General features: G+C 68.2%; 2 protein-coding genes across 3 annotated transcripts; both read right to left on the minus strand.

Annotated features, from left to right (window-relative positions):
- Nucleotides 1-1,637: 1,637 nt before the first annotated feature.
- Nucleotides 1,638-2,856, minus strand: OVCA2 (OVCA2 serine hydrolase domain containing). The gene has a single exon (XM_026105654.2). The coding sequence runs from the start codon at nt 2,850-2,852 to the stop codon at nt 2,178-2,180; it is 675 nt and encodes a 224-aa protein (XP_025961439.2). The 5' UTR covers nt 2,853-2,856; the 3' UTR covers nt 1,638-2,177.
- A 124-nt stretch (nt 2,857-2,980) lies between these two features.
- On the minus strand, nt 2,981-22,898 carry DPH1 (diphthamide biosynthesis 1). 2 transcript variants are annotated; one of them, XM_064523303.1, is made up of 12 exons: nt 22,782-22,898; nt 21,125-21,277; nt 18,244-18,307; nt 9,954-10,075; nt 8,183-8,337; nt 7,941-8,062; nt 6,631-6,699; nt 5,614-5,770; nt 4,744-4,844; nt 3,930-4,008; nt 3,700-3,810; nt 2,981-3,092 (listed from the first exon to the last, which is right to left on the minus strand). In XM_064523303.1, exons 1-12 carry the CDS (start codon nt 22,834-22,836, stop codon nt 3,039-3,041), a joined length of 1,242 nt encoding a protein of 413 aa, XP_064379373.1. In that variant the 5' UTR covers nt 22,837-22,898; the 3' UTR covers nt 2,981-3,038. The 2 variants fall into 2 exon arrangements, 1 of the variants encoding a protein (XP_064379373.1); XR_010392278.1 differs by lacking the exon at nt 2,981-3,092 and having other exon boundaries at nt 3,741-3,810; nt 3,930-4,177.
- Between the last annotated feature and the right edge of the window lie 481 nt (nt 22,899-23,379).

The following is a 23,379-nucleotide window of genomic DNA, read 5'->3' on the forward strand; positions in this document are numbered from 1 at the left end:
CTCCGTGCCGTCCTGCGGAGCGGCTCCGGCAGGGGCTGAGCTGCTGCGCTGGGAAGCAGCCGCAGACAATCGCGGCCGCGGCGCCGAGAGCTGTAGCTCTGCAATAATTAAACAGCTAATGGCGGGGTCTGCGAAGTGCTTTCTGCTGCCATCCTTTCGTGTCTGGTAATAGCTCAGGCGGGGGGAGCAGCGCTGAGACAAAGGCCCTGATGCTTTGTCATCAGTATCCGATGGGTTAAATCACACTCTGCAGAGCTGGCTGCCGAGCCTGAGCGCCCAGCCCGCGAGCTGCTGCGGCTCCTGCGCCCTCGCCTCTCCCTTCACCGGCCTTTGGGGAACAGGGGCTGAGCTGAGGTGCCGGGGGGGGCACCTGGCCAGGCAGATGCCCCCCAGAGAGCAGAACAGCACATCTGCCTTTCCCAGTGCTGTCCCAGCAGGCACTTGTCTGACCATCGCCTCCCCTGCGAGCCAAAAGCTGCATCCCTCTCCCCAAAATCGGCCTCTCGTCTCCCTGTCACAGTGACTGGCAGGTGACAGCCGTCCCGTGCCTTCGCGTCACGCCAGCAGGCACAAGGCAGCGCGGAAAGCCAGCCCTGCCCGCCGGTGCGGCTCTGACGCAGCCCGCCGTGTGCCGCTCCGTGACTCAGCCCCGTTTCGTTCCCCGTGTGCCCTTCCGAGCGCTGCAGGGATCGCGGATGCCACGAGATGGCAATGCCGGCAGCGGCAGGAGCCTGCCGGAGCCCGAGGGACCGCCGCAGCCTGCAGCCCCCGGGAACGCACCAGCCCCGGGCCGGGTCGCAGACGAAACCAGCCACATCCTCCTCCCATCGCCTCTGCTGTGCTGACACTTAACCAGCAACAAACCAGAGGGCAAAACTGACACAAATTGAAACTGCTTTCTTGTGCTTGGTTAGTTTTAACCCACGGCAGTTCTCAGGCCTGTTCACGGCTGAATAAACACTCAAAGCGCTTCCACCTACTGATCCCGCTCCCCCGCGGCTGCACAACCGTCGGCTCCAGCCTAGGAAAGCGTGAAGAGCACACGAAGGAGCACGCGGCCACGAGCGGGACCCTCCCTCTCCCAGCGGCATGAGCCAACGCACAGACGCTGCCTTGCGGAGGCTCTGCCTTTCGTCCCCGCGCTCGTCACCCCAGGGACGCTGCAGGGCGCTCCTGGACCACGCTGCGCTCTCCTCCTCACAGTGCCGAGCACGCAGCGCCCCAAGGGCGCACAGTGCCGCTCCCCAAGCTTCACCTGCTGCGCAGCGAGGGTACAACCTGCACCTGGCAACATGGCAGGGGCAAAGGAACCTATGGTGGTTTGTGAAATTTCTCTCTTTCATCAACTACCTTGCATTGCACCACTGAGGGAAAGGGTCATTAGAGAAAGTCCCCCATGAGCAAGTCCCTTAATGTGATACCATTAAAACACCTCCGGGCTGCAGACCTGAGAGACCAGATCAGCCTTGAAGCAGTAGTTACCAAGCAGAACCCCTGCCATTACAGAAACAACAGTCAAAATTTCCACGTGCTTCTGGAAAATATCGAAAGCAGAGGGGAGTGGGAGTTGAGTTTTTTCCCCTGTCTTCTTGTTCATGGAGGCACTTCACATAGAGGAAGATACAAGAGAAGAAATCTCAGTTTGTGTCAGCTGAATCAGCACAAAGACTTTATTACTGAGAAGGAAACAAAAAGCAGCCCTGGCACTGCCAGAGGGGAAAAAAAAAAAAAAAAAAAAAAAGAATTCTAAACCCAGCCCAGCTGCAAGGTTGCCTTAACAGTTTTCACAGCGGATATTAAGAAAAAGGACCTTTGGGATATAAAGCTGCAAGAGCAGTGAGCTCTGCAGCCATTTCCTTCCCTGAGTTGTGGGGCCCTACCTCTGAGCAGCTACACGAGTTTCCAAAAGCCCACAGCACACCACAAGCAGATCTGTGTCACCTTTTTGTCCTCAAACTCCTCATATTCATGTACTTAACTAGACAATGAAGTTGGGAAAAAAAAAGAGGGGGGGGAATAAAAAGGAAGAGAGTTACGCCTGGTGCTGCGTTATCACTGCAAATGAGCAGAGCACGATCACAAGGTCCCCTGGATGGCAGAGGAGTAGAGGGAGCTTTCGACCCAGATGACAGGCTGTGCGTGGCTCACCGGAGCCCCATTTATTACAGACGCTGTTATCAAATGGCACCAGCCCCTGGCAGCTCGGCCTGTCCCTGTGCGGGGCGGAAGCGGTCCAGGAAGTCTAGGTAGGCCTTTTTCTGCGGTGCGGCCGCCGGGACGAAGTGCCCGCCGGGGTGCGTGAGGATGACAGGCTCCACGAAGCACTGGGCCAGCTCCTGGCTGAGGCGGGGGGGGATGACGGCATCGGCATCGCCCACGACGTGCAGCGTGGGCAGGGCGATGGGCTGCTGGTAGAAGTGGCCGTGGGCCGGGGCGCGGCTGGCGAAGCCGGCCACCAGGATAGCGAAGGTGACGGGGAAGCGGGGGTCGCCGCGGGCCCGCAGTGCGCACGCCATGGCGGCCAGCGCCGCGCCCTGGCTGAAGCCCAGCAGCCCATCGAAGGGCCCACGCTCTGCCAGTGCCACCGCCACGGCCGCCAGTGACTCCTCCAGCCCCGCCGGCGCCGCCGCCTCCTCCTGCGCCTCGAAGGTGCCAGGCCCGGAGAACCACCAGCCGCGGGGGTCGTCGTCGCTGTCGCCGCCGCCGGGCACGGGGTGCGGCGCGCTCAGCGCCACCAGCTCCACGCGGCCGCGCAGCGCCTTGCGCAGCGCCCCGGTGCGCTCCCGGAAACGGCGCTCGTTCTGCCGGTAGCCATGGAGGCCCAGCAGCCGCAGCGGCCGCCCCTCCGACATGGCGCCCGCCGCTACCGGAAACCGGGGCCCACCGCTTCCGCCGCCGCCCGCCCTTCCCGCCGAAACGCCACGCGCTCATTGGGCGGCGCCGCCAGCGGGGCGGGGCCTGGAGCGCCTCGCTCCGCCGGCGTCGCGCGCCTCCTGGCGGCGGGCGGCAGCGCTGCGCCCCAGGGCCTCCGCGGGCGGCTACGGCGGCGGCTCCGCGGCGGCGGCGGCGGCGGGGGGGGCCGCGGGCCCGGCCTGGAAGAGGGGGGAAGCGTCCGTCAGCCCTGCCCCGCCTGGGCTGCTGCCCGCAGGGGCCCCCAAAGGCCTGCGCGGGCGGGTGACCCCCCAACCCGGGGCGCAGTGCCCAGTGGGGGCTCGTGCAGCCCGCGGGAGCCCACCAGGCTCTGCTCCGGCCAGATGTGCACCCAGATGTGCGCCCAGATGTGCACCCAGACGGGGCCGCTGCCCGCAGGGGCCTCAGCGGCCTGCACAAGCAGGCGATCCCCCTCCCCAGGGTGCAGCGCCTGGCGGGGGCTCGCGAGCGGGTGGCTCAGCGCCGAGCTCACCAGGCTGTGCTCTGCCCAGATGTGCGCCCAGATGTGCGCCCCAGCTAGGGATGCCGCCCACCGCACCCCCGGCCGGTTCCGGTGCCCGCTAGCACCCAGCCGGGGCGGGAGCCACAGGGTGGCGCTTTCGGCATGCGGCAGCGGGCACCCACGCCGCGCCAAGGGTCCGGGCTGCCCGCGCCCCCGCACCCCACCGGCAGCTGGGGCGAAGGGGCACCCGCCGCCTCGCTCTGCGCCTTCCCCGGGGCCGGGCCAGGCCCCGGCGATGCCCCGCCACACCGGGACGCGCTGCCCACCTGGGCTGGCCGGCCGGGGTGGTTGACGGTCCAGGGTCCCAGGGACTGGCTGGCGTAGAAATCCATGGGGTACGGCTGCTGCCACTCGACGTCCCGGAGCGCCACGGCCGCCTGCGGAGCGGGGCCAGGGGATGGGGCCGCTGGCGGGCTGCCCGCAGCCTGGGGCCCACCGCACCGCCACAGCCCTCCCCACAGCCCGGCCGCTCGTTCCCCCCCCGGCGGCTCCTCACCTCGTAGGGCGTCAGCAGCGGCTTGCTGAAGGCTTCTCCCCAGTCGATGGAGAGCCGGGGACAGGCGACCTGCACCCACCTGGAAGGGAAGCGCAGCACGACGCTCACCCCTGCGTCCTCACTGCCGCCCGGTCCCGGCCGCGTCCCCGTCACGAGCAATCTGCTCCTCTCTCCATCATGCTTAGCCACGTCCAGCGGAGCGAGAGCAGCGCACGAACCGGCCCAGGCTGCCGCGAGTGTTTCAGAGGCTGGGAATAAACACGCACGGTGGCGAGGCACTGCCCTCCCGGGGACGGCCGCATCCCAGGCGCCCGACCATCAGCCACGGACGGGCCGTTGGGACCCCGCGGTCGCCCCCGGGAGCGCGGCTCCAGCCGTGCCAGGGTCCGTCCAGGTGACGCAGGACAGATGCAACACAGACGGCGTCTGGACAACCTCAGGGATGCTGCTTTGACGTGTGCAGCCAGGACGCGGAGTGAGGACGACGCTGCAGAGGAGTGGCTGTGGTCTGCTCCCAGCACCCAGCGGCACAGTCCCGAGGGGACCCTGGCGGCACGAGGGCCAGGAGCCAAGAGACACCGCGCAGCAGGGGGGCACACAGAGAAACCCTCCATGACAGTAAATCAGAGACGGGGATCTAAATTCAGCCCGTTCCCAACTCCCCGAAGGCCGTGCAGCGAGGCAGGAGGCCATGGCAGCTGCCTCGGGGCTTCCATAGGGAAATGGGAACCAGATGCCGGAGGTCCGGACGCTGCAGGGGCCGCAGGCACCCCAGAGACGCCGGTGCGGGCGAGCGCGGGGCGGTGACACTCACGCGTCCACGTCAGGGAAGAGCTGCAGCTTGCTGGGGAAGATCTCGGAGAGCAGCACCCGCACGAAGGGCCGTCCCAGGGCGCGGAGACGCGACTCCAGGTGCTGGGGGAGGCGAGGCACCGAGGGGCAGTGAGGGGCACCCAGGCAGGCTCTGGTGGTGAGCCGATGCCCCCGACCTGGCGTTTTCCAGCCCCAGAGGCAGCGAGGAAAGCGGAAGAGCCCCAAGCCCTGCCAGCAGCGCGTTGGCATCCCTGCGCCCCCAGACCTCAACCGCCGAGCCCCTGGGGCTGTTGCAGCTCCGCAGCCGTGGGGCAGGAGGGGTCCAGCAATGGAGCCAGGCCCCCGGCTGGCCACCCCATGCCACAGCCACAGCTCCCCCAGCGCGCCTCAGCCTAATGAAGTAATTACCGCTCAATGACAACAATCTGTTCTCGTTAGCGGCTCCCTTCTCTGGGACGTTTGCCTGCAGCCGGCTCGCGGAGGCGAATGGCTGCAGGAAGGAAGCGACTGACCGGCCTAGGAGCTGCCTGGTCCTTCCTCGCCCTTCGAAGCCATCATTAATTGCCCTGTGCTGGGCCACCCTCGGCTCCACAGAGCAGGAGCCATCGCCGGGGACTCGCTGCCCCTCTGCTGAGCATCCCTGGTGTCGCCCCGCAAGCCCGTGATGCTCCCGTGATGCCCCAAACGCCGCCCGCGGCCCCCCAGAAAGCCCTGCCCGTCCTCAGCAGGGCCAGCGCGGCGAAGGTGCCCTCAATCCCCCCGGGGCAAAGGCTGGCCCGTCCCCCCCACCTGGGACCCGCGAGGCCTGCACCACCCTGCTAGCACCCTGCGCGGCGGCTGAGCCCCCGGGGCACGCGAGAGGCGCCGGTACCTGCAGGATGCGGGGGGAGCCCTGGCGCCCCAGTGTCCCCAGGACGAGTCCCCAGCGGCGGGCGCTGGCCGCGGCACGGATGGCCTCCTGCCGAGCGCGGCGCATGCGCTCGTGGGCGTAGTGCTCCTGCGAGAAGACCTTGCTGTAGGGATCGTACCTGCGAAGGAGAGCCGGGCTCAGCCGACCCCGTCCCCCAGCGCGCCCGCTGCCCCCGCGCCGCCCCGCCAGCCCCCGGCGGAGCCCAGCTCGTCCAGCCGGCAGGACCGCGGCTGCCGGGGCTCCAGACCCTGCCCTGCCTCGCTGCTCTCCTTCGTTAGCACTAACTGGCTCCGGGAGCATCCCTGCCTGGGGATGCAGGGGTCCAGCAGGCTCAGTATAGCTTGGGGACCTGCCGGGAGACACGGGTGCCGGGGTCGCGTTCCCATCGCATCCCCGGACACCCAGTGCATCCCAGGCTGCTCGCTCTGCTCCGCGCTCAGCTCCCCCCCCCCCGGCTCATCAATTATGAAGAAATCTTTGATTTGTTGCTTTGTTTGACGAGGGGAATTTTAATCAAATCCCACTCGGGTTTCGGCAGCTTCCCCAGCGCCATAAACCTGACGCGCGTCTCCCGTTAGTAACAAACGACCTACTAAGAAATTCAGATTTCGCCAAATGGGCCCAGCCTTTCGCTCTTGATATTTCATCTGCTTTCAGCAGCCTCATCATCACGCTTTATGGCCTCTGCCTGCAGCAGCCGGGAGTTTAATGGCTGCACCTCAAAGAGCTTTCACAGGTACTTGTCAAAATGTTTATATTCAGCCGGAGTAAATGGCTGGTGTTCATCTCATCGCGCGCGGCGCCCCTTGGCACCTCTCCACCAGCCTGCCCCTCCGCCTGAGCGCGGCTGCCCGAGCGCGCGGCCCTCGAGGAGCCGGCACGGCGCTGCGGCCGTGGCTCCCGGCGTCCCCGCGGCTCCCCGGGGCTTTTGGGGGACGGAGAAGGCGCGGGCGGGCGGGGGAAGCGGCGGCCCCGTACCTGTAGGCAGGGATGCCCGGGTTGGCGATCATGACGGACTCCAGGTGGAAGCGCCCGTCGCCCAGGTACCTGCCGGGAGGAGAGGCGGTGCTGCGGGAGAGCACGGCGTGGAGCAGCCGCGCGGCGCCCGAGCCCGGCACGTCCCGCGGCACGGGCAGACGGCCGCTCTGGGGGCTAACGCGGGCGCCCGCCTCGGCACGGCACGGTGCAGCGCCCGGGAGCTGCTCCATCGCCACGGCTGGCTCTAGACCTTGCTGCTTCCATTTCTAATCGGATTTCAAGTCAGCAATTACATTTCAAAGCCTTTCATTCAGCTGCCCTAATGGAGTGAGGGCTCGGAAAATGAATTCAGACGTAAAACTTGACTAGATTTTGCCCTTAATTGGAGAATGACATTTTGGAAGATCAAAGCTAATTTGTCTGCAAAAGTTAGCCCCAGAGACGGGCTAAATAAGAAAATAACAACGGAAGGAGGAGCGCCGGGAGGCTGCAGGTACCGCGGCCGCCTGCACTGCCTGGGCGGCAGGTAGGAAGCCGCAGCCAGCCCCCAGCGCGCCGCCAGCGCGGAGACGCCGAGGCCGGGGAGGAGGCCCCCGCATCCATGTCAGGCCAGCCTGGCGTTCCCCGCTCCTGGCCACCTCGGCGGAAGGAAACGCTCCTTTCCCTGCTCTCCGTGGTCGAGGCCAAGCGAGGCTCCGCACAAAGCCGGAGACCCCTCGGACCTGGCCTCTTGCCGGTGGGCGCTCCGACGCTCCGCTCGCCGGCAGCCCCACGGAGCCGTGCCAGGAAACGGCTCCGGCTCCGGCTCCCTCCGGCGGGAAGGACCACCCTGCGCCCACTGGGGCTCCCCCCACGGGTGGGGTCCTTGTATTTATTTATTCTGCAGCGCACTGTATTCACAGTACATTAAGCATTTCCATTACCTAAAATAATTAGGTGATAGGAAGCGAAGTGCTCCCTCTAATTTGCTGTCCTTAAATAAAATTAATGTTGCTGCGATGTTGGGCCCCGGCCATTTGTCTTTTCCAATTATCCGCCCGCCCTTCCATCTATTATCTATTCTGATATACGACTCAATTATTTCCTCCGTGCTCCAAGCACAAGCCACTCGGAGCAGCGCGGGGAGCCCGTCCCACCCCACTGCTGCCCCCTCGGCACCCGCAGTGTCCCGGGGCGGAGATCCCCGCCGGCCCCCCGGCAGCCTCGGAGAGCTGCCGCGAGCCGGAGCGAGGGAGGGGAGAGGGAGCAGCGCGGGGGGCCGGGGCGGATGCTGAAGGGGGGCAGAGCCGCCTCCGGCCCCGGGTACTCACACGATAGCGTCCGTGTCCTGCGCGAGCCGGGGAGACGTGCAGCCCAGGATCTCGCCGGGCGAGAGGGGCTTGCACTGGGGCACGCACACCTTGTACTGGGAGCGCAGCTCCTGCGAGGCCGCCTGCGGAGAGCACCGGGGTCGGGGCACGGCTGCGCAAGGCCGAGCAGGCGGGATGCGCCCGAACGCAGCTCTTGGTCCGGCAGCCCCCGCGGCAGGGTCCGGCCGGGGCTCCCGCCTCACCTGCAGCGCCGACACGAACTGGATGGTGCTGACGAGGGCCAGCGAGGCGCCGGCGGGGAAGTTGAAGCGCAGGGTCTCGAGGAAGTGGGACGTGTCGATCTTTATGTCCACGAACACGTAGAGCATCTTCATCCCTCGTGTGGCGTCGATGGGAACTGGCGAGCGGGAGAGACGGGCGTAAGGAGAGGCCGTGCCACCCTGCCCCGGCGGCACCCTGCGCCCACGCTGGCACCCGGGGCACCGGGGAGGGGACGCGGCGGGGAGCACCTGGTCATCGCTCGCTGGAGAATGGCAGCCCAGGGAATCAATGAACACAAATCTAATTACCCCCAGTGCTAAGAAGCCTGTGTCACCACGATTAAGTGAATAATTAAAGTACACAGAGTCCGCATCGATCCGCAGCTCCACGTTCACTTCCCACTTTGGTGCTCTTCACCTGATCACAATTAAGTGCAAATTACTCCCTCCCGCGAGGCAGAGCGGGCCGGGAAGGAGAGGCGAAGCGCCTCTGCCCTTTGCGGGGCAGGAGCCCCGTGGCAGCAGGGCACGTGCCAGCGGGGCCGGTCCCTGCTCACTTGCTGCCACGCGGCTGGACGGGAGGACGTGCAGCCCGGCAGCGCCTGCCTTTCCCTGCGGCACGGCAGCTCCGGCAGATGCGATTCCCGTCCCCCGAGAGCGGCCGGCGGCGGCTGGCTTGCACGGCGCCCGCTCCCAAGCATCGCTGGCTGGGGGCCCCCTTCCTTCCCTTCTTGCTGTTAATTAATCTGGGAGCAGGCTAGGGAGCAGGAGTTTTTATGTGCCCTGTTGCAGCGGTGCCTGTAACCCTCACTTCCGTAACAAAGCACCTAGTGCGGATGTTTATCACCGCGGATGCTCACGCTGGCACGGCTTTCGGGACACAGCTCTCAGTAACTCAGTATTTTATATGGAGCATGATGCAATCCTTAAAACCCATTTAAAGAGCGCTGCAAATGCCCAAGGACTTCTCTGTCCCCGCTGGGACCTGCGGGGCGGGCTGAGGGCTGGCGCCCCGAGGGCAGGACGTGGGGTGCCGGCAGAGCGGCAGGCAGAGCCCGGGGAGCGCCGTGCCCACCCGGCGCCGCAATTCTGCCGATCCACCTTAAAACCCGGAGTGTCTTATTGTTATTTTTGGGCTGATTCCATCCTGTGTGGACTTCAAAGTTAGCAGCATCTGGGACAGCAGCGCGGTTGCCATGGCGACCGAATCCAGAGTACCGTTCCGCCTAGGGAGCGCGCAGCCTCCTCCTCGCTTCGCCTTCAAACGCGCCATCGCACCGGCAAAGCACGTTCCCCGACCCCGGGCCAGCCCGGGGGACGGCCACCGACCCCCTCGGCACGGGGCAAGGGGCCTGGCTGGGCCCTGTGAGAGCCCCCGCGGCCGCTGCTCCCCTCCGCGGTTGCTCCCGGCATCCTGAGCTCCAGGAGCGACGGTGAGAGCAGCACCGTTCCCTCCCGGCTGCTCCCTGGGGAGCAGCGGGCTGCCATCCCGCGCTCAGCTCTCGCCCCGTTAGGCTGCTCTCGGTGCACCGGGCTGGGGTCCGGGCACCGTCCTGGCCCGTGGTGGAGCGGGACGAAGCCCCGTCACCAGCCCGGCAGGAAGGGAGCTGCTCCGCGCGCCCTGCCGCCCCAAACGCTGCCCGCGCGCAGGGAACCGGGTGGTTCGCTGGAGGTCAGAGCCTCTGCGACCCGACCGGCCGCCGAGCGCTGCGGCGACGTGCCACCGGCCCGGGAAGCACCGGGCGTCACCTACTCAGGCAGCTGTGGCCGTAGTGCACGAGGAAGTCGGCGCCCAGGGCCTCGGCCGTGAAGTCGTCCACGCAGCAGGCGCCGTAGGTCACGTCGCCCATCACCACGGCCTCCGCTCCGGTGAACCTGCGGGGAGGCAGGGCAGTGAGGCAGGGCGCTGAGCCGCCGCGCCGCACCGCAGAGGGGCCCCCATGCCCGCCGTGCCGCAGGGCCCCTCCACGGGCACGGGTGAGCACCGGCTACTCTCGGAGATGTCAACATGATTAAACTGGAGAGAGGTAATCCGCCTCTTCAATTGGGTAAAGCTGTTTGCAATTCAGCGGATTATCCGCTCATCAAATAATATGCTGCCGGCTTCCTGATGCACCAGGAGGGAGAGGAGGCAGAGGGAGCCGTGGCACCTTCAGCCTCAGTGGCCGGCCCTGGGCACCGGAGCCGCATGCACGCCCGCCGCGGCTCCCGGAGCAGAGCCGGCTGCGCCAGCCGGGGCGCCGGGAGGAGCAGCCGGTGCCGAGGGGGTGCTTGGAGAGGAGAAGCGCCGAGCGAACGCTGGCACCGGCCCCCTTGCCCGCTCCGGCCCCCGGCAGCCCGAGCGGCGCGGCCGCTTCACCCCGCTCCCACCGGCTCCCGGCCCCGTGCCGGCGGGCTGGCAGCGGAGGGGTGCGCGGCGGCACCGGCGCGGGGAGATAAGGCCGGGGCTCCCGCCTGATTTAGAGGCGCCACCTTGGCGGGTATTTTATTGCACCGTTTCAGGGGATTATTAGCTTGGCCGCGTTCCCGGGGAGCCGCCGTGCCGTTTTAATTACGGAAGCAGGTATTGTAGCGACAAAGCCCCGCACCCGGAGGGGCTGCTCGAACCTGCCGCTAAGTCCTTATTTACACGGAGGTTGGGCCGAGCGCTGGTGGGGCGCGTGCCCCCCTCCCGGTGTCTGGCTGGATCCCGCCGCGCTGGACCACAGCACGTCCATCACCGCTGCCTCTGGGCTGTTGGGCTCCTTGCAGGGGGAGGGAGCGCAGCGATGCCGGCCGGGTCTTTGCCGGGCCGCGCCGGGTCCGGAGCGGCTGCCAGCGGACGCGGGGCGCGCAGCGTGAGCACCGCCGGCACCGGGGGCTGGCAGTGAGCCAGGGTCCCGCGCGCTCCTCCCCGCGAGCCAGGCGGGCGGCGTTACGTCGGCGGCAAGAATAGAAATGGTGGGCAGAGCTGGCCAGATGGCAGAAGGTGGAGAAATCGCGGAGCGTGCTGAATATTAACAGCTCCGGCCCAGCCGTCAGCGCCGGGGAGGGGGACAGCGGAGCGGCTCGGTGCGATCGGCCCCGCGAAGGGGCAAACCCGCCCGCGGGACGGCAGCTGGGCCGGGCCGGGCGCCTCCGGCTCCCTCCGGCAGCCCCGCACGGGCGCTTCGGCACTGCCGGGGACGGCCCGGAGCCTCCCAGCCCCGCAGGGCGGCCTCGCTCCCCGCATGGTGCAGGCAGGGAGACGCTGCCGGTGCTGCCGGTGCCGCCGGCACGCCGGGCACTGCCAGCAGCTTCAACAGGGCTGGGGGCTGCTGCGAAGCTTCGAGAAGGCTCTTCTGCACCTCACGGAGTTGCCGGGCCCCCAGCCCCCTCCTCTAATGAGAGGTGACGAGATGAACGTGAATCAGACTCCACACATCTCAGCAAAACTGGAAAATTATTCAGCTCCTTAAGATTCAGGACGGGGAGGTCTGACTCAGAGCGGCAGCCAGCGCCGCTTAATTTTTTATAGATTAAAATGTATGCAAATTGGCCCAAACCCCAGAGAAAGTCCCTGGGGGTGAAAAGCAAGAAAGTGAAATAGCAACAGCCGCGGGAGGGGGCAGTGGGCTGCCGGAGGTGCCCCGCGGTCCCTGCCCGCCGCGGCCAGGCGGCCGTGCTGCGGCGGCGAAGGAGCCCGTCGGAGGAGCCCCGGGGAGCAGGGCAGCCCCGCGGGCTGGGTGAGGACGAGCTGCTCCGGCCGGTTCGGCTGGGCAGGAAAGGCCCCGCGTAATCTGGCGGGGTCAGAGGGGAGCAGCGGCGCCGGGCCGGCACGTGCCGGGGTCAGCCACACCGGCCGGGCGGGAAGGTCGAGCAGAGCAGGAATAATCTCCCGAGACGAATCAAAGGCGAGCGCGGGGGCCTCCCCTTGATGTTTTAATCAGTTTGGTGTCGCCGCGGAGCCTTTCATCAAACTACAGGGGAAGGAAACAGCAATTAGCATCTACCTGCCTCTGACACGGGCCAGGAGCCGCTCTCCCGCCGGCCCGGCTCGGGATGCAGCCGCGGGAGCCGGGAGCATCCTCATGGCGCTCCGCATCCCCGCGCGCCGGCCCAAGGTCCCAGCAGCTGCGCTGCCTGGTGCCGGCGGGGAGGACGCGGTGGCACGGCTGTCCCCACCCAGCGCCGAGCCGCTCGCTACAGCTGGGAGCTCATGAATATTAAACGCAGGGGGAGGTTATTCATCTTTTACGTCCCGCAAACCCTGGCTCATTCTAAAAAACAGCCCGGCCTTAGCATTTTTCTCATCTTCCCCTAATTCATTATCTCCTCCTTTAAACAGATGGCTCCCGAAATCCCATTTATAAAGTGCCACGCTCAGCACTGGCGGGATGCACACCGAGCGGACCGGTCCCATCCCGGAGGCAGGGATGCGAGCGGGTCCCACCCCTGATCCTGCCTGCTGGGGCACCCCAGACCACCCAGCCGGCCGGCGCAGGACGGAGGGCAGAGCAACCCGGGGACGAGTCTGGGGGGCTCTGAGCCCCCAGCCTGCAGCAGCCAGCACTTGGCTCCACGCCTGCTTGAGTTTTATCAGCCAAACCTTTCTGGCTCCTGCGTTTCCCAGGCTGGTTTGAGGGGCAGCTCCGACACGCCAGGGCCAGGGCAGCGGCAGGGAGCTCGGAGCGGCCAGTCCCCGCCATCCCCTCCCGCTGGCTTCGCGGCCGGCTGCCGAGCGAAGGCGCCGGGCTGGAGCGGCCCTGATTTATCCCGGCCCCCTGACAAATAAATGCGAGTGTTTGCTGCCGGCGGGAGCGCGGAGCCCCCTGACACCGCGGCGGCGGGTGAGTGATACCGCGGCGGCCCTCACCCCATAAAGCAGCGCGCCGCTCTCCCCGGCGGAGGTGACTTCTCGGTCCCGGCACATCCGTCTCTCCCGGCTCCCTGCCACGCTCCATCAGCCCCTGCCCGCGAGGGGACCGGAGGGGCCGGGCCGAGAGCTGCCGGCGCCATCCGAGCCACAGGGCTGGTGGAGGACGGAGCCAGCGTCAAGACGCTGCGGTGCCACCGGCGAGCACGTCCTGCCGGGCACGGGGACAGGTTTGCTCCTTGCTTTGCGGTCACCTGCCTCCCCCGGGCATCACGCCTCATGCACGGTCACGTCTCGGCGTGGTGCCACCTCCCTGCCGGGAAATGCCTAGACCTCAGCGTGTGGGTCAGCCTGCAACCCCCCATGCCACATCCCGCTGGGGAACACGAGCCTGCACCGGCTCCGCGAGCCATGCACCCCCTCCGAGAGACCCCCGGGCACCCCGCACGTCTCCGGCTTCTTCCCTTGCAGCTCCTGGGGGCTGATCCCAGCCCCGTGTCAGTTCCTGCCACGGCACACGCGGGGAGGAGGGTCCCCGCCGCACTCTGCCGTCCCAGGGCATCAGGCCGAGCACGACCCCAGCGGAGAGCAGCGCATTTAATTAGTGCAGAAGGCAGTCACCAAGCCACATTACCAGGCTCCCAACTTCATTAGCACAGGAAGGCTGCACATAATTAAAATAATGAGTTTGCAATTTTGCTGCAAACGGCTCGGGAAGAGCACCGCTGCAGCTGGGCAATCACCGCCCGCGCGCGGCACGGGGCCCCGCGGAGCATCGGCAAGTGGGTCAGGCCCACGAGAGGCGCAGGGCCCCGGCGCCCACCCCGAGCACGGCTGTCCCCAGCCAGGCTCCGCAGGGACACGAGGAGCGGGGTCAGCCGGCGAGGACGTGCAGTGGCTGCCACCGCACCTTCCAGCCCGCAGCAGGACAGCGCTGGCACGTCCCGGCGCTGGGAGACGCCAGTCCTGCCGGCCCCACGCGCCTTCCCCCACGCCTGGCCCTCCCCAGGCCACCGCCGCCCGGGCTGAGGTCTTAAACATCTCCAGTGAAGTGAGAACTTCATTCTCCCTAATGATGCTGTTGTGCGGTTAATGACGGTGATTAAATTCCCCTACGCAGCACGCTGCACCGCGCCATGAACAGCTCCGGGCTTTGCTTAAAGGACACGGGGAGAAGGGAAAGGGGCGCTGGGGATCGGGCATGGCGAGGCGGCCGTGGGGCCGAGGCCGGCTCCTGCACCGCTTCGGCACCCCGGGACAACTTCAACAGCTCTGAGCGCTGTCTGCGAGCCGCCGGGCCCAGCAGCCCGGCCCCGGTGCCCCCCCAGCCCCGGAGGGGACGGGCTGGCGGGCACCGGGCGGCCGCTTCGGCAGCCGGGCGTCGAGGGACCGGCGGGCAGGAGCCAGGCCTTGGAAGCTGCTCTGCTCCCGCTATCTCGGCTGCCTGGTGCGACGGGGCCTTTCAAGCTCTGCCAGGGCTGCCAGCTGCTCCGCGCGCCCCAGCCGGGACATGGCCCCGAACGCCCGGGCTCTGCACGCGCCGTTTAACTCCTCCCTGCTCGGCCGGAGGCGACTCGGCTCCTCCGCCGCTTCGAGCTGGACCCAGCCCGCTCCCGCTCCCGCGCCGAGGCGGGTGCCCTGGGGCAGCAGGGACGGAGGGGCAGGCGGAGGGGCCGAGCGGGGCCGCCAGCCCCACGCCTGGCACCGCCGCGGGGACTCCCGCGCTCACGCCGTCGTGGGGAGGGGAGACAGAGGGATTAGCAGCTGCGCAGCCTGACAGCCGACTTTATTAACAGGGAATCAAAAGCCCAGCTGAGAGCCCAGCTGATCCGTCTGCTCCAGCCTGCAGCGGGGGGAGAGCAGGGGACGCGCTCCCGGCCCTCGGCGCCCATGGCACCCCTGGCACGGCGGCTGCCGGGGCTGGAGCGTGGTCCCCCCCTCCCCGAGGGCCGCGGTCCGGGCTCTCCCCACGCGCCTCTCCCCACCGCCCCGCTCGCGCTCCCCCTCCTGCCGCCCTCCAGCACGAGTTACCCTCAGCCGAATTACATCAGCCGCGGCGAGCGGAGCCAAGTTGGAAGTCTCCGCGGTAGCATCGTGATGCGGGTGCGCCAGCCCGCGGCCCTGCCAGCTCAGCTGGCACGGCTTCCACGCGGGCGGCAGCGCACGCGGCGGCCCCGGGGCCCCACGGAGCACCCCCCGCGCCGGGCTCGGCCTCGCACCCGGCTGCAGCGCTCCGCCAGAGCCAGCTGCTCCGGAGAGCACAGTTTCTTTAGGAAGTAGATAACGACAAACCTATTAACACTAATTAACTAGGCCTCGCACACCGGTCAATGCTGTAAGTGTGCTTTAAATTTCAAAGGCTCCACGCTAAGGACCTGCTCAGCGGTTCAGCAGCAGCTGCCGTGACACTTCGGCTACATCTTCATCCGCCGGCGGCCCCCAGGGCCCCGGCAGCCGCGAGGACGGCGAGCCCTGGCCGGGCGAGGATGGCAGCACCCCGAGGGGCACAGCTGGCCCCAGCTCCGCAGCGATCGACCGGAGTGCGCGGATGCTTGCAGCGACCCCGGAGCACCAGGTCCTGCCAGCATGGAGCGGGGCAGGATGCTCCCAGGATGGGCTGGCGGGAGGGTCCGAGGGCAGCCCTGGGTGACACAGGTCCCCTGTGCACTGGCAGGGAGGGGAAGAGACCAGGGGCAGAGCCAGGGCACAGCCCCGCACTGGGGACCCGTGCTGGCACCATCGACCCCTCCTCCGGCACGTGGCACCCCAGGGAGGACGACACTCGGAGCCCCTGTCCCTGTCCCCAGCCTCGCCAGAGCAGCCGGCGCCGGGAACGTGCAGCTGCAGCGATTCCCATCACGTCGGAGCCGTGCGGCTCCTCCGGCTCCGGCACCCAGGTGAGAAGGGCCATGGGGAGCAGCACCGAGCCGCGATTTCGCATTAACGCCGGCTATGAATATTAATAGCAGGACGAGGCAGGCGCTAACGAGGCCAGGAACGGCCACCTGCCAGTTCACACCTCACCGCCGGCAATTTAATCTGTCCCCAGCACGGCCGGAGGAAGCGGGCACAGGGCCGGGCTCGCTGCAGGCAGCAGCCTCTCCGGCCCCATCCTGTGCCCACCCTCCCGGTCCTGCGCAGGGCTCTGGCAGCCAGCGAGGGAAGGATATGACCCTCCCGATCCTCCCCGGCACCGCGGCCTCGAAGCCACCCCAGCTAAGCGATAACTGGCCGGTGCTGCTGCATCCCCGCGACGGCACCGCTCTTGTCCGGGCACTTTCTCTGCCATGGCAGGACCGGCAGCATCTCCCACTGGCACCCGTCTCCCGTCGGCACCGCCGGTCCCGTGGGTGCCCCTTGCGGGGAGACGAGGCCACTGGGGATCCCAGGGCCCCGGCGGCGCTGCGGATGATGGGAAGTGGGGCTTAAGGTTTCATTCAGATAAAAGAGCCCCTTAATCCGCTGCCTTTGAAGTCGGAGACATGAAAGCGGCTCCGTGCCAAAGCCGGAGAAGAGGCAGCTTCACTTAAAGGGACAGGCCCACGCGGAGCCGCCTGCGCCCCACGTTCGTCCCCCCGCCAGCTCCCACCTTCCCCCCGCTCCCGAGCCCGGCCCACCCCGCGGGAGGGACGCAGCCCCTGCGCGGCCCCCCGGGAGACGAAGGCAGAGCCGCGGGAGGGGGGACAGAGCCCCCGGCCCTGCGGGCACCGTCCCCCCTGGCACGGCCGCTCGGCTAGCAGCGGCGGGGAAGCCGAGCCTGCTCGCGCCGGGAAGACAGTGCACTAATGAGTGCCGCGACCCTGATCACAGGCGAGGTAGACGGTGCTATTAGCACTAATTCACTGCGCGAAAACAGAGGGGCCGGGGAGGGGGCAGCCGCAGCGGGGAGGCAGATTACAGGCGCGGAGCGAGGCGTGCGCGGCGGTAAAGAGATTATGGCCAATTTCTGCAAGGTGCCTGCATGCGCTGCCGCCGCAAAGCCGAGCGCTCCTCTCCCGCGCCTCGAGCTGCCTCCCCGCCTCGCGCTCACCCCCCGCTCCTGCCAGGCAGCAGGGAAAAGCAGGGAAGGAGCCGCAAGGATGGGGCAGCTGGGGTGGGGGGCCCTGGCAAGAGACGCTTGCGGTCACCTCCTTCGCGGATCCGAGCGCCAGCAGGGCCCCTGCGCCGCAAGGTGAGCCATCACCATGGCCTCAGGCCTCCCCAGCTGGGGGAGAAGGGCTGCCCCGAGGACCCCCGCGCAGAGCAGCACAGCCACGAGCAGGCCCCGCCGGCGCAGGCGGCTGGAGGAGGGCAGGGGAGCTCCGTGGCGGCCCCGCTGCCAGCCCCCCCTCGCAGCCGAGCTCCGGCGGCGAGCGCACAGGCCCCGAGCTCGCGTCAGGCGGTTGTTAACACGGCTGCTCTCCGGCTCCATTACCCAGGCGAGGGCCCGGACACGCCAAGCTTGTCGGCAGCTCCAGACAAAGCGCCGAGGGGAGCGGTGATGAGCGGCGAGAGCCAGGTTGGCGTGCCTGGCCGTGCTCCGGCCACGGTCCCCCGCGAGGGCGGCCGAGCTGGGGCCACCAAACCCCCGCAGGCCCTCACACGCCAGGCCACGCTCACGCTGCAGAAGTCACCGTCGCCCTGAGGCTCTGCAGGCAGGCAGCAGGGCTGGCCGCGCACGCCAGGGCCGCGTGAACCCAGCGCGGGTGATGTCAGGGCTGGCAGGAGCTGTCGGCGCTTCCCCAGTCCCGGGGAGCACAGCGGGGCCGTGTCCTCGCCCTCCCCATCTGTCCCCGCGTCCCCATGGCCAGGTCGCTGCTGCCCAGATCGGAGCCCACGCCGGGGCCCCACGCGCACCGCCGCCGGCATCAGCTCGCCACGGGCACGAGCCGCGAGGACCAGTGCTCCCCAGCAGCCACGTTTGGGAGGCCGTGACAGGCAGCGAGGCACCTTTGAGCATCCGATGGCCTCCAGGACAGCCGCCCCGTCCCGTCCCTCTGGGCTGCCCTGGGAAGCACCCGCCCGAGCAGAGCGGGCCATGAGCCCAGGCTGCTCCTTCCCAAGCACAGCCCGGGGCCAAACCATCTCGCCCAGGCGCCCAGGCCGTCCCGCGCCGGCGCTCCCGTCCCCTGTGGCCGAGGAGCCCAGCAGCCAGCAACGGCCCCGATCCCCCCCTCAGCCCGCGGAGAGATGCCCAGACGCGCGGCGAGGCAGCCGGCCTCTCTCTTACCGCTCGATGATGTCCGCGATGGTGCACGCGAACATGAGGAGGCCTTCGGGCATCTGCAGGGCCACTGGGAAGAGAAACAGCCCTGCAGTTAGGACGGGCCGGGCGGGATGCTTCCGCTGCGATGCCGGCGCCTCGGCACCAGCCCCCGCCGCGCACCGGGAGGCACCACGCCACGAACAGCAGCCACGAGAACAACCCAACCAACTCATCCCTCGCAAAACAGCCGCAGGCAGGGACTAGCCAAAAGGATGGGAGAAAGAGGCAGCACAGCGCGAACCTCAGGGGCCCAGGCAGCCTGCGAACGTGCGGTCCAGCCTTGGGCTGGGCCTATTCTGCGTGTTTGAGCCCATCCTGTGTGAACACGTCTAATCCCTTTTTGAACCCATTGACACTTCTGGTCTCCACTGCTTCCCGCAGTAATGAGTTCCAGATTTTAATTATGTGTTGCACAGGAAAAGGTACTTTCTTCTGTTTATTTTAAACCTGCTCCTAATAATGTAAACGTGTGCCCCTGGTTCTCCTGCTACAAGAAAGAGTGAATAATCATCGCCTATTCAACCTCTCTGCATCATTCATAATTCTATATCCCTCTATCATATCCCCCTTCATTCGCCTCTTTTCCAGCTAAAGGATCTAAATCTATTTAATCTCTCATTGTACAGAAGCTGTTCCAACCCTTTGATCATTCCTTGTTGCCCTTCTCTGCACCTCCCCGCGCTGCTTCTCCACCCGTTTTGAGCGGGTGGCCAGCGACGCACACAGCTTTGCGCGTAGCAGGAATTTATTCACAGCAGAGCGATGTTTCCCATTTTGTTCTCTCCAAACGATTCCGAACAATCCCTTTGCCTCAGCACCGCCCCAGCCCGCAGCGCCAGGCCCCACGCGCCCGCCCCAGGGCACCCGCGGGTTTTTCCGTGTCCGGTGACCCCAGCACCGGGGCGGTGGGTGGGCTGGAGGCAGCGAGACGGGCGAGCGGTGACCCAGCACTCGCTGTGCCCAGGGGAAAGCACAGCCTTTCGCTCCAGCAGCCGGCCCTATTGATCCTGCTGTCGTTTCACCTCCAGATCCTACCAACACATCCCAGCACCAGCGACATTTACCCGAAAGTCCCTCTCCAAATCCCTCTCCAGCTGAAATCCCCATGCTGCCAAGCCAGCCCCTGTGGCAAACACGAGGCTATTTAAAGAGCCGGTCCAAATTGGGCTAATCTCACCCGCACAGCACTTTGAAGGCTAAGCACGGCTTGTCAGCCCCGGCTCGGCCTGGCAGGACCAGGCAGCAGCTCGGGGGACCTGCCATCCCCAGGCATCGTCAGCCCCGGGGCCATGCGGGGCCGCTCGGGGCTGCGTTTGTGCTCCTGCCGCCGGCTTGCGGAGAGAACAGCCCCAGGAGCGCTACTGAGATGCGCTGGAGACAGCAGAAATTGGGGAAGACGCCCTAATGCTGCCGCGGGTGCTGTGCCCAGGGGCGAGGGCCGCGGGAAGCACGGCCCGGCTCCCTCGAGGGCGTCAGAGCCCTCCGGGCCCTGTGGAGAGACCCATCCACCCTGCTCCTTGTCCCCGGGCTGCCCGCCAGCGAGCCGATCTGCAAACAGATCTGCCTTCCCTGGAGAGGCGGCGGGGGTGGCTGGGGCACACGAGGCAGCTGGGGGGCTTTCCGCGGGCAGCGGCTGGGGGGGCCGCCCCGAATCCCGCGCCGGGCAGGGCAGGGCAGGGCTGGCAGCGAGCCCCTGGCTCCCCTCGCTCCAGCCGGCAGGCGCGACGCGGGAGGCCGCGTTCCCCAGCAACGAGCCGCTGGCTGGGCTCTGCACATGCAGATTTTAAATCCCAGCATGGCTGACTGGCTGATGGGCTCCGCTCCCAGCTCTAAAGCCTAAATCCCAACTGCATATTTACATTTAATTAGGAGGTGCCAAGCAGCAAAACATGGTAAGGAAAGCCGGAGCCGCGCGGGCTGGACGGCTTCTCCGTGTATCCCCCGGACAGCCCGGCCCCTTGTGCCGTGTCGAGGCGATGCCAGCTTGGATCCAGCAGCCCCGCGGCCTCCGTGTCCCGGCCCAACTGGCCCAGCCTCCCTGCCGGTGCTAACAGGGGCGGCCGGAGCCAGCGACCTGCCTGCGACACGTGTCGAGAGACCCGGTCACGGCAGCACCCCCGGTGCTCCCCCCGTGGCACCTGCCAAAGGCTCGGCGGCGGCCGGCGGAGACGGTGCCGGGCGGACGCAGTGCCTCGAGGCTGGCTCTGCCCGGAGCCCCCAGCGCCGCGCGACCCGGAGAGCTGCAGCGCCTCAGCCTTGCCCGCGGCACGGCGAGGCCTGGGGACACCGACGGCACGCGGGGACGGAGCGTGACATAGCTTGGCTGATCCCTCTCCCCCAAACGGAGGCAGGTGAGGGCCTGCGGCCCCCGCGAGCCCCACGCCAGGCACCGTGGGCTTCCCCCCGCGCGCAGCCCCGCTCCGGCAGCGCGGCAGAAAGCACGGGAAGAGGCGAGAGCAGCAGCAGCGGAGAGCTGGCCGGCATCCCAGACACATCTCCGCAGGCTGACAGGTCCGTGCAACTCAACCTGTCCTGTCCGATGCAATTATAGTCCTGAGATACAGATATATTAACTCATCTCAAGAGGAAGGCGAGCTCCCCGAGACAGATCCTAAACACCAGCGCGCAGCAGCCACCCGGGCCTGACTGACAGCTTGGCATCATCGGCTTCTTCCCCCGGGAGCGGCTCCGAACGCACCAGCCCTGCGCCTGACCGTGCCCCAGCGCCGCGCGCGGCCCGAGCGGCTCCCCGACGGCAGCCAGGGAGCTCAGCTCAGCTCCGAAGCCCCTCGACCCCCGGCACGACCCCGCTTCGCCCCTGGGGAGCACCGCTCCCGGCACTCACCCTTCCTGGCCTGAGCCTGCCGAACCCTCCACACGGTCTTGGGGATCTCGAAGTTGTAGTTGCTGGGCAGGACCTTGACGGCTTCCTGGAGCTCCTGGTTGTGGAGGATCTCCTCGGGGACCTGCTTCGCCACCCGCCGCGCGGGGCCCCGGGCTGCGGGAAAACCGCGGCGTCTCACAGAGAGGAACGAGGGGGCAGCCCAGCCCCTGCCCCACGGCCCACCGGGTGTCCCTGGCTGCAGGGGGACATGGGGCAGCCCCAGCAGTACCCAAGGGCAGGGGACAACATGGCAGGAGAAGGGGACAGGGCTTCTGCTCCCTGCCACCGGCATTTGGGACAGCAGGGCAGCCGCAGGCCAGCTTTGGGGCTTGGTTTGTGGGGCAAAGCGCTGTTTGTGCCAAGAAATCACTGCTGTAACTTTGTAGAAACCTCAGTGTGGCTCCCCGTGGCCGGTGCCCACGTGCCGAGCACAAGTCAAGCACAACCTGCCATGACGCTCGACCGCGAGCGTCCCGAGGCTGGCGGGAGCCCGTCCCTGCGGAGCCCAGGGCAACCGGCCCCGCGCAGGGGGCAGCAAGCCGCAGTCGGACCTGGCACCTGCTCCGGCACGAGCCCCCCGCGGCAGCACCTCAGCGTCCCCATGCCGCGGGGCTGCGGCAGTGGGAAAGCGGGGCCCGTCCCCGTGCTGGGAAGGCCCCTGCACCCCAAGCGCGGCCCTCGGCCCCCACCAGCGCAGCGCCAGCAGGATCCACCCCCTCGCTCGGCGGAGTCACCGTGCGGCGGGGGAGTGACAGCAGCGCGATTATTCACTATTTCCAGCCCGCGAAGCGTCAGCCCGAGCGGCACCAGCGCGCGCACGAGCCGCCAAACCCTCCGCACGGCCCACGGCGGGAGGGAGCCGCGAAAGGGCCAGCTGGGCCCCGCCGGGGGCTGCTCCCCCGGCACCAGCCGGGCCACCCACGGCCGGGCGCCTGGCCAAGCCGAGGCAGCGCCCAAAATACCCGGTGTGGCGGTGGCCCACGTCGCCCGCTGGGGAAGGGGCGCGGGGCAGCGCGCGGGCAGGCACAGCCAGGAGCCTCAAAGAGCAGCCTGCTATTCCCAGTCACGGGGCCGCCGGGCCCGTGGGCTCCGGTGAGTCACGGCCCCGCCGCGCCGGGAAGAGGGTGCCGGCGCAGCGCTCCTTGCCACCCCCGGCCCGGTATGGGGAAGGGCGCCAGCTGCTCCGCTGGCACGGCCCCGGCTCGGCCCTCTACAGCGCTGCTCCGGCCCCCAGTACCGGCCTGCTTCCCCAGCACCGGGGCCCTCAGCAGGCCTCTGGCCCCAAGAGGGGACCAACTCCCGGTACTGGTCCGGTTCCCCGGTACTGGCCTGGTTCCCCGGTACCGGCCTGGCTTCCCAGCACCGAACAAGCCTCTTGGTCAAACCAACTCCTGCCCCCGGCCCGGTTCTCCAGTACCGGCACCAGGGCCCCCAGACAGACCCGCCCCCCAGGTCAGGCCAACGCCGGTAGCGGCCCGGCTCGCCGGTACCGGCCCAAAAGGCCTCTCAGGGCTACACCGAGCCCCGGTGCCGGCCTAGCGCCCGGGGCCCGGCGGCCAGGGAGGCGCGGGCCCGCCGACCCGACCCCACCGGCGCGGCCCAGCCCGGCCCGGCCCACCTGCGGCGGCAGCGGCGGGGGCCGCGCTCCCGGCTGGCTGCTCCGGGGCCGCCATGGCGACAGACCCACGTGGAGGCCGGAAAGGCAGCGCTAGCCGAGCCCCGCGCGGGCGGCCGGGGCCCAGGCCAGAGCAGCCGCCGACCGAGAGATCGAGCCCTGGCGCGCACGGCCGGGCCCCGACGGGACGGGCGGCGCAGCGGGGCCCGGTGCGAGGCTCCGCAGCCCCGGCCGCAGCCCCGGCCGCAGCCCCGGCCTCGCGCTCTGCAGCCGGCGGCCCCAGGCCTGGGCGGCGCAGCGCCGTGCACCGGGCTGTGCCAGGGCCACGCTGTCGGGGCCACCGCCGCGGGCCGGACCAGTGTCCCGCCGTCCCCCCGGTGCTCGCGGCGGCGCCCCCGGGCCCGGGGTTGCGGGAGCCGGCTGCCCCGTTGTCGCAGCACCGGGGCGGTTGCCATGGTGATGGACGGCCCGTCGCGGGGCCCGGCCGTGGACCGGGGGGATAAATCCCCTTCGTGGGGCAGAACCCCCGTCCCTGGGCCCCGTGGGGTGGGGGTGGGGGGGCCCGGGGCAGCGGGCGCCCCAGCGGGGCAGTGCGGACATC

This window comes from Dromaius novaehollandiae, chromosome 19, assembly GCF_036370855.1.
Source record: "Dromaius novaehollandiae isolate bDroNov1 chromosome 19, bDroNov1.hap1, whole genome shotgun sequence".
Lineage (NCBI taxonomy): Eukaryota > Metazoa > Chordata > Aves > Casuariiformes > Dromaiidae > Dromaius > Dromaius novaehollandiae.

Bases quoted from the DNA above. Each gene is read 5' to 3' on its own strand.
- OVCA2 (XM_026105654.2), bottom strand. From the start codon at position 2,852: ATGTCGGAGGGGCGGCCGCTGCGGCTGCTGGGCCTCCATGGCTACCGG.
- DPH1 (XM_064523303.1), bottom strand. From the start codon at position 22,836: ATGGCGGCCCCGGAGCAGCCAGCCGGGAGCGCGGCCCCCGCCGCTGCC. The intron at 10,076-18,243 runs GTAAGAGAGAGG...GCCTCCCCGCAG, and splicing joins ATCGCGGACATCATCGAGCG to GTTCACCGGAGCGGAGGCCG. The intron at 6,700-7,940 runs GTGAGTACCCGG...TCCTCCCGGCAG, and splicing joins CAGGACACGGACGCTATCGT to GTACCTGGGCGACGGGCGCT.